A 16155-nucleotide genomic window follows, 5' to 3' on the forward strand; every position below is an offset into this window, starting at 1 on the left:
GAGAAGACTCCTTCATATTTATGAAATCTGAAAAGAAGGTTAAAAAATACAAAAAATTTTTTCCCCCTCATGTTTGCAATTCTTGGTCATGTTGACTGACCAGCAACTGCCATGACTATTTATAGAATAATCGCTGTTACTTGCTATTCCATACAGCATGATCTTGTATTTGCTTGAATTCCAGTCAATGGCAGAAACAGTAGTTTCTGACTCACCCTTAGGTGTCTCCTGTGAAAGATTATACACCCCCTATGGTACAGAAATTGCCAACCACACCATCATCACCTCACTGTCCTCCAGACCAGCAACTCAGACCAGAAGTGAAAACAATTACATGAACATGCCCTCCTTGCTGAATATCTCCTCATTTTCAGAAGTAGATTGCAGTGGTGTTCACTTGGCCTGACACAAAGCTGGGACGAGTGCATTATTTCTGCATCATCTTATCTGTAACACAACTCAACTATGAGACATGTCACTGTTAAGGAAGCTTAGGTTTATCTTGCATTATTTCCCTCCACTTTTTCCATACATTTAAGTGCAATGGTTGTTTAACTTGGATTAATATAATACTTGTGGGTTCTTATCTACATAACTGGCCTCTGTATGCAACACTAATAAGAGAGTGATGCTTTAACCAGCAATGTCTTTGGCAATTGAAAATATCAGCTTTCTCCTCAGAGTGATGACTACTATGTTATGTTTGAAACTGAAGAGCGAGGAGGACTTTGAAGGATTTCTCATGCACAAATGACTAATGAACTACTTACTTTCCAGGATTTTTTTTTCTGAAAGCATTACTTGTGACACACATGATACTTTGAAGATGGTGACTATTTCATAGTGGGTCGATTAAATGGTTAACTTTTTTGGAGAGATTGGAATGTAGAGAGATTGGAGTTGGATTGTTGCCCTGAGAAGGGCAACAAAGCTGGTAAGTGGTCTGGAACACAAATTTTATGGGGAGAGGCTGAAGGAACTGGGATTATTCAGTCTGAAGAAGAGCAGGCTCAGGAAAGACTATTGCAACTCCCTGAAAGGAAGTTGGAAGGAGTACTCACAAGTTGTGTCAGGGGAGGTTCAAGTTGGATATTAGGAAAAAATTATTATCTGAAAGAACAGTGAGTTATTGGAATAGGCTGCCCAGGGAGGTGGTGGAGACACTGTCCCTGGAGGTGTTTAAGAAAAGGATAGATGCAGTACTTTGGGACATAGTTTAGTGGGCAACATTGGAGATAGGTGGACAGTCTGCCTAGATGATCACAGAGGTTTTTCCCAACCCTAATGATTCTATGACTCTATGAATTAACTGTGAGATAGATGAAAAAGTTACTGTACTATGAGTACTGAATATATAAGTTTTTTTATATTTTAAAATACATAGGTACAATGGGAACACAGGTTTTGAAACAATTATATAAAAACAAAGAGGATTTTGAATCCACGGTAAACTATTTTTATGTGGTACTATAGCAACAGTTATACCAAGTAATTTATCATTAAACTCATAGCTGCTTGTCATATCTTATTCTATTACTGAAACACAATAACTTTTCAAATGGAAAGCAAAACTTTCTGATTTCAAGAGCAGAAAGAGTAAATTAATAAATATATAAAATATATGCAGTACTGAAGTTGTATAGGCCTTCATTAGAAAGCCTACCATGCAGTTAAAGAAAAAATATCCATTTATTCAAAAGGAAGTGTTTAAATTATACTTAACCTTGTACCTGCAAATTGGGAAATAAGATCATCAGAATACTTAGGTTCACCACAAGGAATATAATGTGGTTGTAAAACCAAATCCTGACACATTTTCATTAAGATCTATCTATTAAACATCCAAGACTTTAATCGTTCAGACATTAAGGGAAACAGAAGTTCACTGTGTAATGCCACTAAATCACTAAAAGAAAATGCATTTGTCTGTTTCTCCTAATTCTCTCCTCCAAAATGAAAAGACACATACTAAACTGTACTGGAACACATCATTTCCTTTACCAGTTATAGCCCCTGTGAAAGTGACTCTCATTAAAAGCACAGCTGACCTTACTCATATCAGCACCTCACACTACTTTGATATACTCATCATCCCAGGCTGACTCAACCTCCTCAAACTCCTGATGTATTGTTGTGAATCTCCTGAAAAATAAGTCATGTTCTTTATGATAGGAAAAAAGAAAAAAAAGGAAAAAAAAAAAAGGGAAAATAAATCATTTGTTCAGCCCTCCCTTCTTCTTTTGGTACTCTTCTGACAAAATGGACTAACCACCCCATGCAGTACCTTTCTGAGTTGTTACGAATTAATGAGCTGCTAATGTCCAAAACCTGCCAGATTCTAACTTCTGATTGGCTGAAATCTGGTCATTAAAGAGAGGTAATTAATGCCAGATTGCATAGACAATGCTAACAAACAAACAAAACAACCCCAAACCTGTTTTTCTCCTGCCACAAACAGTGAAACAAACAACACTGACATAACGGCAGCTTTCAAAGGCCAGTTGCAGCTCTGCAGCAGCACCTCAGTTAATGAGTGTATAGAAAAGGATCCATCTGAAGAAGAAGAAAGTGAAACTCAACAGCCTTTCAGGCACATGAAACTAGCTTGGAGAAAACTCTGAGACGGTGGCAGCTACTTAAGAAGAAAATTCAGCTGAAAATTCATGTACAAAGAAAGAGTTCAGTTCAAAATTCCAGTAATATGTTTCCCTCTTGTCATTTACTGCTCAGATTTTGAAAAGTGTTAAAAACTGGAATGTAAATTTCTCTGACTGATCATTATAGGGTGCTCATGACCATAAATTGTTGCTTAAGTTTTCTGTCAGTCCCTGTAACTTCAGTCATGATGAGGTAATACAACTTATTTTAAATGTCATGGATTTACTTAGAATTTAACAGTCTCTAAAATTTCTGTCACCTTTTTCAATGTCAGCAAATACCTCAAAATACAATGTTGAAAAAATAGCAGCAGCAATAATAATAATATTATTATTAGCATAAGTAACATTTTCCACTGACCAAGTACAGCCCCTTTCTTTTTCTCTTTTTAAAATCAATGGCTTATGATAAGCAGTGTCTCCACTGAATAAAACTCCTAACAAGCTTGTTTGACAGTGTAATTCACTATGTTAAAACATCTGAAAGCAAACATATTTGACAAAATGCTACGAATACAGTACACTTTGAGACAAAGGATGGTTGTCAGGCTCTTAGTATGTAATGTGAAATGAAAATATTCTATGTCGTGCTTTAGATTTGTAATAAGTCATTGTGATAAGGTTAACGCTTCAACACAGAACAACATAGAAATAAGCACACCCAAAGATGAAAATTACTTTGCTTATGTTGCTGTATTAGAATTTTATTTGCTAAAGGGTGAAAACAGATTTGCAAAATTCACAGTTAACTTAAAACAATAGTTTTAAACCTTTTATTCCTAGCCCTGGCTGCCTTCAGGAAGGAAAGAACATCTGGTTATTTAAGGAACACAATATGTTCACATTTTCTATGACTTTTGTTTCTAATTGGGTTTTTTAATTTTTTTTTTTATTTGAACAACTTTAGTTAGAACTACGTTTTTTAATCACTTTATATTTTTCTGCTGCCCTATCTCTGTATATCTACTTCTTAATTTTGCAGATTTTGCTTTGAAAATTAACAGTACTCAATGGTTTAGATGTGTGAAAAAAATTGAAAATATATGGTGGAATATTAAATACAGAGATACACACCTTCAGAAAAAACCTAGCTTTCACATAAGCATAGTTACAAAATCCCATTCTTTCATGAGGAGCTCTACTTTAAGATTTGAAAGGACTGTAATTTCCCAGAACTAACTTTCCTATAAATAATTGAGGTAATGACCTGTTCAAAAAGCAGAGATGTGAAACAAACACTCTGCTAAGGAGGTTAACAATATCACCCTATCTGAAGACAACAATGCTGATTTGAGATTTTCATTAATTGAGATTAAATTCAGTTGTTGTACACTGACCCATACTCAAAGCTATAAAATCAGTATCTTTCAGCCCACCTATCAGAGACAGGTGTGTTTACTTGGTTCCAGCTATTATAGAACTCTGTATTTCCTTTCAATGGCATTGGAATATATTGGGGATGTAGAATTGGAAATGTCCTCCTAGTCCAACTGCCAACCAGGGTCCACTAAGACAAAAGCAGAGCTGCTGCCAAGAGCTGCTATAAGGGCAAGTACAAGACTTTTCATACTACTGTTATTACTGGATTTTGCTAAGATTTCTGCTGAAGTTTGATTCCACAGAAGGTCAGGAAATGTTATTTGTTCATCTGTAAGAAAAAAAATAGTCTCGTTTTCTTGTGATAATTAGGTTTTCTCCTAGTGAGGTCTGCAGTGCAATGCAGCAAACAAAAAATGCTGGGTCCATCAAGCCATATTTAACCTTTCCTGATAATCTACAAGGCAAATAAGTAAGGTGAAGATATCTGTTATGACAGATGAAGAAAACAGAAGCAGAAATAACGGATGGTATCAGAGGAGCAATCTCTGAATATCTCCAGAATCAGAAGCTATGGACAGGAAGGCCATATGAGGTAGTCCACATTAACTACTTCACAACCTATAAGAGAATTACTTCTCAAAAACCTCTGTTTTATGTTTGTGCCATCACCCAAAGATAACATTTACTAACAAACCTTTAAAAGGCAGATTGCTGTTTGCACCTATCCATGATTTCTCTACAGCATTTCCTGCCTAGCTGCGAATCAAAGCTCCAAGGCGCAGAGAGCAAACTTGCCTCAGATATTTGGAATGACACTTAACATACTTGTTATGTTCAACAAATAATGAAATAAGCCACTGGACTATGCAACAATATCCCACTTCACACATTAAAAACCAAGCAAAATCCTGGAAGAAATACAATATAGAACAATTCAGCTCTGGCTCAAAAGATGGAAATTGCACCAAACTAAATGTAATTTCCCATTAGAAGCTAGAAGATGTTGATGGAGAAATGCACAGGAAAACATCAAAGGAGGAAGAAAAATCATTAAGCAATGAATTTGCTAATCATCACTTACAAGTTACACTACTGACTAAAATCTCCTTGTCTTTTTTTTCCAATCTACTTTTATCTGCTCAGGGAATAAAGGCAAACTGAATTATCGTCATGCGGAAAACAAAAAAAAAGGTATTCTAATTTTCCCACTTACACTGGTACATAATCTGTGTACTGATTTTTAACTCCTGCAGCACCCATGATGTCTTGTTGAGTCTTCCCTTTCATTCTCTCTAATGAAAAATTTTGACAGACTGGGAAAATGTTTATAAGTAGTTCTTGGACCAAAAAGTATAACAAGCCACAGTAGACAGACTCCCATTTCAGAAATATGTTGGGTTAAACCAGCATATGCTTAGAGACACATAAGTGAAACTTTAAATTACATCTTGAGAAAGATTAAAAAAAAAACAGGTACTTGTTACTGCATTGGAAATATACTTCCTTCTCTGACCAGGAGGTAATTTTTCATTTAGAGAAATCCTTTTGAATAGAAAACCTTCCTTCCTTATTAAAGGAAGTCCAAACTTGTTAATATAGTCTCAACTCAAAAACCCAATGTAAAATGAGCTATGAATTCCTTTGGGCTCTCTATTCTGTGGAAATCCTAGCTTTCTAATCTTTAGAGTATTTCCCAAACAGCTAAGTAGAGCTCAGAAAGGAGGAACATTTGCACAAAAGAGTGTTAAGGGCTTATTCACCTGACTGAAGGGAGAACTATCTGAAAGACACAATATAAGGTCCTACACCCATCATTTCTCTGAAAGTGATTTTAGGCGCATCTGAGAATGTGAATTATTAGGACACCAGGGCCTTATGAGCCTGACAGTTTCACTCTGCTTCAGACAAGAGAGTGAGAAGCAGAACAGTGATCAAACTTCTTTCATAGGATACTGGCGGCTTGCTTTGGTTCATTTTGCTGGTTGTATAGTTTGTATACTGCCTAGGATACTTTGGAAGACAGTTGAATAATTAGTAATTTTTCTTTCTTTTAACATATTCCTTTGTTAAACAACAGATTACGTATGGATTGAGCACAGTATCTCAGCACAATTTCCCACCCTCTATGTCTTTCCTTTAAAAAATAGTTCTGTCTTGTTTTACTCATAGAGTACTTAAATAAATGCTGGCAGTTTGATTTCACAGACTGCTGCCTAAATCTTAAGAAAAATTCTTGAGATCTAACATTAAAAACTTTCTTACACACTTAAAAGATGATATACTTCTCATAATGAAAGAAATCTTTGTGCCCGAGAGGAACGAAGAAAACAGCTGTAAAGAAAGCAGCTGTAAAGAAAGCTGATTTCTGCAAAAAACTGATACAGAAACAAAGAGACAATTTTTTTCTTAATCCACAAAAGTGTAAACATTGGTATTGAATGAAATTTTGCAGAAAACAGTTAGAGTGCAGAAGTGCTGAATTTTCCACTTTCAAAGGTGACTTGAATCAGGAGATGAGGGGAATCAAACTTTACACTGGCAGCTTACTAATGGGACGTGCTCAAAGACAGTTCAAAACCAGCACAAATTCTGCTGTCTGCCAAAAATCTGAATATTGAAAAGAATATCAAATGCAGCTTTGCATCAGACACTTTATCTACTATATTGTGAATACTGAACATGTATAATAACCATATATATATACATGCTCTTCTAAATCAGCAAGTAATTAACGAATTTTCTAATATAATTGAGTGTATCACAAACTTCAAATTTATAAATTTATATTTTTTATTTCTGTGAATCTTTTCAGGTTGTTAACAATAGATACTACTCATTTTTAATTGAAAGTCATCATGTAAAATATTATATATTGTACGTGGGCAGTGTTTTAAGGATTAATAGTGATTCATCAGTAGATATCTCAAGAAAAAGATTTTAGTTACTAGGGTTAATATATAAAATACTAGTTTCCCTCAAAAGTATACTTTGTGATGAAATATGTCTGTGAATAAACATCTGCACTTACCTGAGCTTCTGTAGTTTAGTGCATTTATAGGACAGAATTCTTTTAAGAGTAAAGAAACTTTATTTCATTCTTGTTTATCAGCCCTTTTCTTCAGCTTGTCAAGGATAAAGAAACTTGAAACTATAGTCTACCTATCAAAGTTGTTATTAATGTCATAGCATTCAGAACATTCTATTATAGAGATTCATTTCCCATGTTTACAGATCCAGCCTCTCACCTTTGGATCTCGAAGGAAAAGTGCTCTTAGGATAAGGGAGTGAACATCTCCTATGGGAGGATAATGCATCAGAAGTCCCAAACAGGTCTGGTAATTACTTGATATCACTACAATGAAAGTGAAAAAAAGCAAAATATTACTATGTTATTTCCTGTAAGTTCAAGACAGTTCAAATGTAGCTGCCTTTTCCCACACAAAGACTCTCAGAATTCAAGCAGAGCTCAGACTAAAAGACAATACTGTATTACCACGCCCTTTGACTACACTTGATCCAATATCATTAGGGTAAAAAAACTGCATTATCATTAAATCTACCATTGACTGTATTTCATAAACCTTTATATTAGGATTCACTTCCAGAATTAGGTGCCTAAATTTAGATACCTAAATGTAAGGTGTGCACAGAAACTCAGCCAGAGCCACTGGAGGTGGGGGAAATACTGTCAGTGGAGGTACAAAACCCAAAGTGGACATTGGCTTTTCAACCACTCACTTGCGGATGTTATTATCCAAAGGTGTTAATATGTGAGGTAAACTTGACTTCCAGTTCTGCTTATATGATAACTTTTCCCCATTCTGACAATTCTTTGCTGAAATATCTCTTATAGTATTCTTATGCACATAGACAGATATATGCACTCACACATGTAATCACACATTCATATGCAAATATAAACTGAGGTAAACAACTCCCTGTTTTCTAGTAAATCAAAAAACTTTTTATGGAATGTTAAGTACAAAGGGAAAAGGTTAGATTTGCATTTCAGTAATATTTAGAATGAAAATACATTGTTAACTTTAAGTAGAATTTTTTATTTATTTGGAAATTTTTAGGAAGTTGATTTTATATGAAGCTAGGTATATTCTATATGGTTCTTCGCTTGTCACTGTCATCTTCTGTTTCTTTCTTTTTCTTTTTTTTTCCCAAATCAATCTCATTATGAGCGCAATTATTAACGACATCTTTTCAGGCAGGTCTGTGTAAACTACTTCATTTCTTTTGCACCATCTAAATCCAGGCAATCCATCTGCCACAGCTGTCAAAGCAATGCCTGTTACTGGTGCTTGTACTATGCAATATAAAGACAAACTCAAACGCTAATAATTATAATGAAATTTTTAACAAACTACTATTCTGAGAACTTTAGTTGTAACAAGAAATACTTCTAATCAGGCTTCCACACCAGAAAAGATCCTGCAAACATAGACTTATTTTGAATCAGTAAAAGGCAAAATAAATGATTGTTCTGTGGACAGAGAGATTTAAACGCTTTACATTTTTTTTCTTTCATGTGAATAAGCCTCATATCCTCCCGTACCTTTCCTCCCTCAACAAGAGGATTACGGGGGAAAGATGCAGGACTGGGCAAAATGAATAATTATAATCTGTGTAGGGAACCACTTTATCATCTTCATTTCCGTTGCTGATCCGACAGCTTGTAATTTCATACATCTGCTTTCATTTGTAAAGCACTCACTTATCCTACTCATTCTTTATCTGTTCTGCCTGTTCTTTTCCTATCCTTTGTTTTTCTTGTTCATATTCAGGTACCTGTTTTTTTTCTTCTTGAAGTCACAGAGCTGGCATAATGAACACAATACAATGGTCTCAGTCAGAGATCTTTCAGAGGAGCATAATACCAGTAACACATATTACACAACCAATCCAATTCTCCTGTGTAAATCAAATTTCAGATACTGTACTACAGTTATGATTATACCTTTTTACCAAAGCAAATAAAAATACTGACAATGGATAGCAAATTATGCATACTTTTATAAATGATAGGTATTAAAACCAACACATTTCTGTTTTGAGCATGTCAGTACGTGTTCTATTTTGCAATGGAAAATTGATTAAAATTATTCTTCCTTTCTTTGTCCTGGAAGAGTTATTTGTTGTCTCACTGATACAGAAAAAATTAAATATTAAAAAATCTGATTTCTTTTAATGGTGCAGACTTGAACCCTGACAAAAACTGATATTTTCAAACAGAAGGCACTTACTCTATTAATTTTTTGAATTGTAGAATAGAGAAACAATTGAACAATTAAAAAAAACCACCAACTTTTATGTCACGAACTTAGTCCCCTATGCTCCCTAAAAGTTCAGTTTTAAAATGAATCCTTGCCACCACTGATATGTTTAAAAAACTCAGACCTTAATGAGGAAGGCCTGCTAACTTCTATTTTATCGTTAGGGATTTTCTCATACATTCAGCTCTCCCTTTTTCATTTGTTGTTACAGAAGAGAACATCATTGCTAGTGCTCTATTTGCTGGATAATATTGGGTTAAAGGGATTACTTTGCTGAAACACCTATTGGTATCCTTCTTCGTTTCAAGAGTGAACTATCTTTGGCTTTTAAGGACGTTTGATATTATTAAAGAAGTGGCAACGTTCTTAAAAATGATGCAGAAAATAGAAGATAAAAAACACAACCTTATTCTTTTCTGTAAATGAAGAGTTAAAAGGATTTCCGAGAATCAAACCCAGGATGAAGTTTCTGGAGAAAGACTCTACAGCACCAATTTCTCCTGTCTCAGCAGTAGCTGGATGGTGCTACTGCACAGGGTGAAAGACCATCTACTGCTTTGTCATATAGGCTTGATGCTTGCCACTCTGTGCCTTCAGTCATCATCTTTGCAAGAGTCACATCTGGATTCAACTCTTACCGTGAAAACCAGTTATCACTTTGCCAGAGAAGAATGTGATTGGTATTTCTAAGGAAAGCAGCAGAGAAACTCCTGTGATAGAGAAAGCAACCTTATTGCCTTTTGATTAATATTTGCTATGCAGTGCCCAGAGGAACAGTAAGTTGCTTTATCTTCTGCTTTATACAAGACTGACTTTTCTCTATTGGTCCAATAACCATTACTGGATGCAAGCATCAGTCAAAAAAGTGGAAAACTAACTGTACTTGTCCTCAGTCAAGCCCTAATTTCCTGCCACCTGTCATTTGTTCCGAGTTTCACATCTGATGCTGCCAATCCTCTATGAAGATGACTTCCTAACCCAGGAATGGTGTGACTACTTTCCCCTGCTGCTTCACGCATTGCTATGTTCTATTTAGTAGCCCTAAATTGAGTTAAACATAGATTATGCGAACATCTTGCACTATAACAAAAATAACAAATCAACTCCTCTAAGAAGAGGCTATGGTTCCTTTATTTCTCTTAAAATATTCAGGGTGCTTTTAGGTAAGAAAAAGTTTATGCTAATAATGCTCATAACTAGTCTTATCAAATGGGAACTTGATAAAAGTATACTTAATCAAACACTCATTAGTCAAAATGAGGTCCCCATGTAATAATAGCAAATAATACACAAAACATAGACAGGCTCTCCAGGTGTGTGTTCATTTTTATCCTTTTGAAGGGAAGGTAAGTATATAAAATACATACACATTCTTTGCACCCTTCCATTCTGATTTCATGAACAACTGGTCACGTTCAGTTCATATCAGTGAAAAACTAGTAACACACTCATGGTTTAGATTTGACAGATTTTTAAACAATAGTTTTTTTTTTTCTTTTTTTTTTTTTCCCCAAGACTTCTTCTTCCAAACAATTCAGAAAATAATTTAGTAAAACTCACCAGTAGTTTGGTACATGACTGTACACTTGGTTTGTGAGGATTACCACTGGAAGAATAAAGCTCTGCCTGGATTCAGACGTTAAACTGAACAGAGCTGTTTACAGAATGGCTGTATACATCACTACGTATCGGCAGTCTTTAAAACAATCAAGTCATTTCAACTATGTTTTGTGTATGCACAGTAATCAAGCAATCAAAACGTTACACTCTCATTAAATAATACATAACTTGTGTAACAGAATTTTAAAATACAATAATAATAAAAAGAAATATACAGCAGATAAGCTACTTTCTTAAAACCACGTCCTTGTCAATACAATAAGAAAACCAAAAAAGATCCAGCAATTCCTAAACCAGCTACTCCTTCCCCAGTCCCGAATGTGCTGGTATAAAAGCATCTACATCACTTTTAAACTCTCAAATGCTTTCAGTAATTTATTATTATTATTGCTTATGTTTGATATTTTGCGAAACATAATTTCTTAAGATTTACATTGTTATTTTCATTGTTTCAATGTTTTTAAATTGAAAGTTTCCAGATGGTTTATTCATAGAAGATCAATATCATGGTGGATTTTGAGCTAACATTTCCTTTCAGCAAATGAAGTTTTTAGAAACTTATTTGAGAATGTTTTTAAAAATGTTACAACAAAACTTTGAACTCCACCTCAGCTCAAATATTAATATAAATAAGACGAAAAACAGAAACAAAAATCTTTTACAGATAGCTAAGGAAAGTTGACTTTTATAAAATCAAGAAATCTCTGAGTTTGAAGTTAACAATATATTCAACTTTACAACACTTCTGATGGGATATTTTGTTTCCCTATCCTACTATGCTTAGAGTAACTGATTAAATCCAACCATGGAAAGAAACATACTTAATATTAGCTGTCCTGATGAGATATCTTTGCCTACCATCCAAGCAAATGTACTCAATGTTAAAGTCACTTACCAGTTTATTTATTAAAGCTGGGATTTCAGAGAAAAGAGGGAGATTGATTTCATACAGATGCCTATAATACATTTTTTGCTTACTTTTTTAGTTACCTCATACCGTGTCAGCACGACAAAGCAAAACAACTCCAAAACAATCTTCTCTCCCCTAGGAGAGACAGAGTGCTTACAAATATATTTCTAAAGTGTTTTTAAAGAGAAAAGATGGCACAAAATAAAATGCTGACATTAAGAAATATTTTTATATGTATCTGCACCATATAACTATACCAAAATTTTAAGGATTATTTCAGTTTACTGCATAAACCAGACTGAAATTTCAGACCATAATGATTTGGAATTAGATAATCCTGAAACAGAACTATTTGTTTTGAAATCTCTTTGCTGAATTAAACATCCACTTCTTTTAGAGAAATGTAAGGCAGCTCTATATGCTAAATGTTTATTAAAAAGCAACAAAAAAAACCCACATGAAGTTCTATGGCAGGCAATGAAATGACAGTATGTGTAAAGTAAATGCATGTTATATTTTCAAGATTGGACCCTAAAATAGGAACCACAGAAGCTGAAAACTTTATGTGTCCTAGAATACAAAATTGTGTCAAATATGTGACCTTGTTAGAAGCTAAAATTTACAGATTGTATATAATTAACACTGAACAGCATGCTAAAGAATTCACATATTTAATGACAGACATGCATCTGACTGCAAAACACATACTTTGCTGCGGCAAACTCATACATAGAATTTTCTGCAAAATATGATGAGACATAAGTAAAAATCTTTTAAATAACATATCTTCTTCCTCCCATTCACAGTTACGTACACTAGTGACATTTTTGACATTTTTTCCTTTAACCCAACTTCACATATTTTTTGCTCATCAGCAGCCTTTAAGAACTCACCTTAGCACATAATTTCATGTATAATGAAATAGAACAAAATGAAATAATCAGTTTTTTAAAGACACCACTCTTGCATAAAATACAAGTATTTTGTAATTGTTACTCATCTTTGCACGCAGATTTCCTTCAAGACATAACCTGTAAAATTATGAGTCATTGTCATGCATTTTCACAGAACAGCAAAAGATGCATCTCCAGCATCAGAGGCTTTACTCAATTCATCCGCTTTGTCAGAAGGTGGAGCTCTATACATACCTGAGTCACTTCCCGCATATACAGTCTGCAACTCCATAGAAAAACACAGAACTATTCAGAAAACAAACCTGCATTTAACTCTCAGGTACAATTTGTTTCGTAAATACAGCAGACTGCATCTGAAAACAAACGGCTCCTCTCGTGGCATGTAAAAGGATTTTCAGTTTGTTAAAAAAATCACAGTGAAATTTAGCATTTCTTGAGCCCTCTTTTTCTGCCCTCTGCGAAAAAGAGGTTGTTACTCTTAAAAGATCATGAGAAAAGTGATACTCACAGGCATCTCTAATATATAACAACATGGCTACAAAAATGTAGTCAACTAAATTCAGGGTGATACTGTCCGCAAATAGAGCGTCCCAGACAACAAGAAGGTCCTGGAGTGGGAATTCACGTCCAAAGAGGAGCCTTACCCACCGCCTGAAAAAAAGAAAAGACGTGAGTTGCACCCTTCCATTTTGAGAAATATTGGGAAGGCAGTATATATACCACAGGATCAACTACAATACAAAGTGCTTTACCAGCAAATTTTGCAAATTTGGAAGGTCTATGAGAATACTTACTTAACTGTCTTTTTGGAAATGTTATTGTATTTACGTTAGAGGAAGCAATACATTTCTGACTGTAGTGGTTTACTGATTACTATTACATGGGTCAACCTTAAAAGAAATATCACACCAATCCTACATACTGTATTTTTGAGCAATTGATGTGATACTCATTGAAGATGGAAGTGAGACCATGTTATGTAAGAATGGCCTGTAACAGGGAAGCTGGGTGAAGCCAGCGGTTTCTAAAAGCCCTGAAAAGCTCCAGCAAGTGAGAGCCAGTTGAAGGCGGATGACAAACAGCAGTGAAAATGGATCAGGCCACACTTGCTCTGAAGAGCCTTCTTCCCTGCTTTTGAAAGCAGTGTTTGCAGATCCATGAAAAATATGCTACAGATTCTTTTTTGACTAAACATCATTTAAATCTTTACCAGATTTCGTGATAATCTGCAAGTAGACTACAGCATTTACTCCTGATCATACCTCTGCTGTTTTCATACATAGAAAAAAGCGAAAATCTGTCTTATTAAAGGAACATTTGCTTGAGACTAGAAGATTGAGGAAGAAAATTTCTCAAGCTTTCCCATACGCAGTTCTGGCCCTTACACTGACCTACTTGCTGACCTCGAGACAGAGCACTTCCCTTTCCTATTCCAAAACAGAACCACTACTTTGGTATCTTTTTAGCTAGCAAGAATTATCTAAGGTCGCAACTGTAAAAGCTGAGAAGGAGTTAGTACATCAATCCTAGAATAATTATTATAAAACGGACTTAAAAATAATGAATTACGTTCATAGCTGGGATATGCAAATTACTACTCATGCAGAATCTGTTTACACAGTGACAAAAAAAGACTGATTGTGAATTTCTGCTAAGCAAATTGAGTCATTCTATAAAATTCACAAAACTTTCCAAAAAGGCAACTGGAAATTTCATGAAGATTAGTTTCAATTGTAAGGATTTGTGTTTAACCACTTTTGTACCAGAACTTGTTGTTTTAAGGCATGTATGGGATTTATTTTTATTTTTATTATTTTTATTTTTTTAATTTATTTTATTTTTTTTTATTCTGGTAATAAAAGTTCACTGCTGCACAAATGGATTTCAACATGTCAGGTGAGTGGCAATCTGTACTCTCAACAGAGATTGAAAGCTACTGTTTTGTTAATTGAAGTTTTATTCATTCAAACTATTGTATTCTCTGCCACAGGAACTGTATATATAACCCATAAAAATGTCCATGTTATAGATATAGAGATCACTGCACAAAGTATTATTCCCAGCAAGAATGTTCCCTTTTAAAATTGAAAATAAGCGATTTCAAAAAAAAGTCTTCTTTAATTCTTATTATTTTTACATCAAACATTCACATTTTAAGGTCTTGTAACTTCTTTTAGCATAGTAATTATAACAGCCACAATATTAGCTACAACAAAATCGAAACTCTGGTATTTGCTTCTCTGATCAAACCCTTTCCCCTGAAGGACATATTTTCAGGCTGCAGAATGCAAAGTCAGAAGACCAGTTAACAAAATGCAGGGCTTATCAATTACGAGGGTTGCTCTGAAAGTAATGCATCTTATTGAATCACGTTGGCCCACAACATCAGAGGATGTTGGTAGTATGGCAGTAGAGATTGAATCTTCCCACCAATATTCCCTTGCATTTTGTTGCTGTGCAACAGATGGCAGCAGAGGGGCAGTGTGACAGAACAGTGTCTGACATGGAAGTGTGTATGAAGCAACGGTGAGGAACTGAATGCCTCCATGCATGGCTGTAGCTGAGAATTAGTTCTATCAAACAGTGCTATTGTACTCTTTGTGTCTGCTGCATTTTCCATGGGAATAAATAGAGGCATTACTTTTGGAGTGACCTGTGTACATTTAATACCATGTCAACTCTAGCTAGGGGACTTTACCACATAGCAGCATGTTACCCTACAGTGTCTAGCCCACAGGAGACTATTACCCTACAGTGACACAAACATTACCCAAACTCTGTGTGAAGCCTATTGCTTGCATTAACAACCCCTCCCACCCGTTAAACCACAACTTTAATCTTAAACAAACTGTTAGGAACAGAATTAGATCTAAGCTTGAAGCATTCTAGCTGACTTTGCCTGCAACTACCCAGATCTCATGCAGAAGCTTTGCTAACCATACACTTCAAGGGAAAAAATACACCACGGTGTAATGGGATTTGTTATTAGTCTTTTATTAGAAATCTCTTTTGCTTCTTTACTACTTCATTATGCAGTGTTAATCGTTTGTAGATGCAGGTTTATTCTGCTCAAGCAGAAGCCATTCTTTTTTTTCTCCTGCTTTTACACTTTCTCCTGGGAAAATTAATTCTCAGTCCCCAGAGGTATCATGTTTCACAGATGTAGGCTGCCGAAGAACAACTGGACTTCCTTTTGCAACCATAATATTATCGTTAATTATTTGAATGCTCCTGTCCTAAAGGGAGTATGCAACTCATACTGTTCTAAATGCATATATACTAATTGCTCTCTCATTTTCTTTAGCAGTGTTTAGCTCTTAGCATCAATAAACCAAGGACTGTATTGCTTATGAACCATGCTGTCACAGGACTTCAGTCAGCTTTTATATTCTGAAAAAAGGTTCTTAATTCCTTAAAGTAAGTGTCCGTACTGAAAAGCTGTCTTTCAAATG

General features: G+C 34.9%; 1 protein-coding gene across 14 annotated transcripts in view; it reads right to left on the minus strand.

The window, feature by feature from the left end:
- TBC1D5 (TBC1 domain family member 5) overlaps positions 1–16155 on the minus strand; it is a 297677-nt gene that overhangs the window by 62556 nt on the left and 218966 nt on the right. For all 14 annotated transcript variants that reach the window (XM_085226304.1, XM_085226314.1, XM_085226310.1 and 11 more), the window contains 2 exons: positions 13212–13354; positions 7223–7329 (listed from right to left, as the gene is read on the minus strand). In XM_085226304.1, coding sequence (XP_085082430.1) covers positions 7223–7329; positions 13212–13354 — 250 coding nt within the window. The remainder of the gene's footprint in view (positions 1–7222; positions 7330–13211; positions 13355–16155) is intronic.

Source organism: Meleagris gallopavo, chromosome 6 (genome assembly GCF_905368555.1).
Source record: "Meleagris gallopavo chromosome 6, MGAL_WU_HG_1.1, whole genome shotgun sequence".
NCBI lineage: Eukaryota > Metazoa > Chordata > Aves > Galliformes > Phasianidae > Meleagris > Meleagris gallopavo.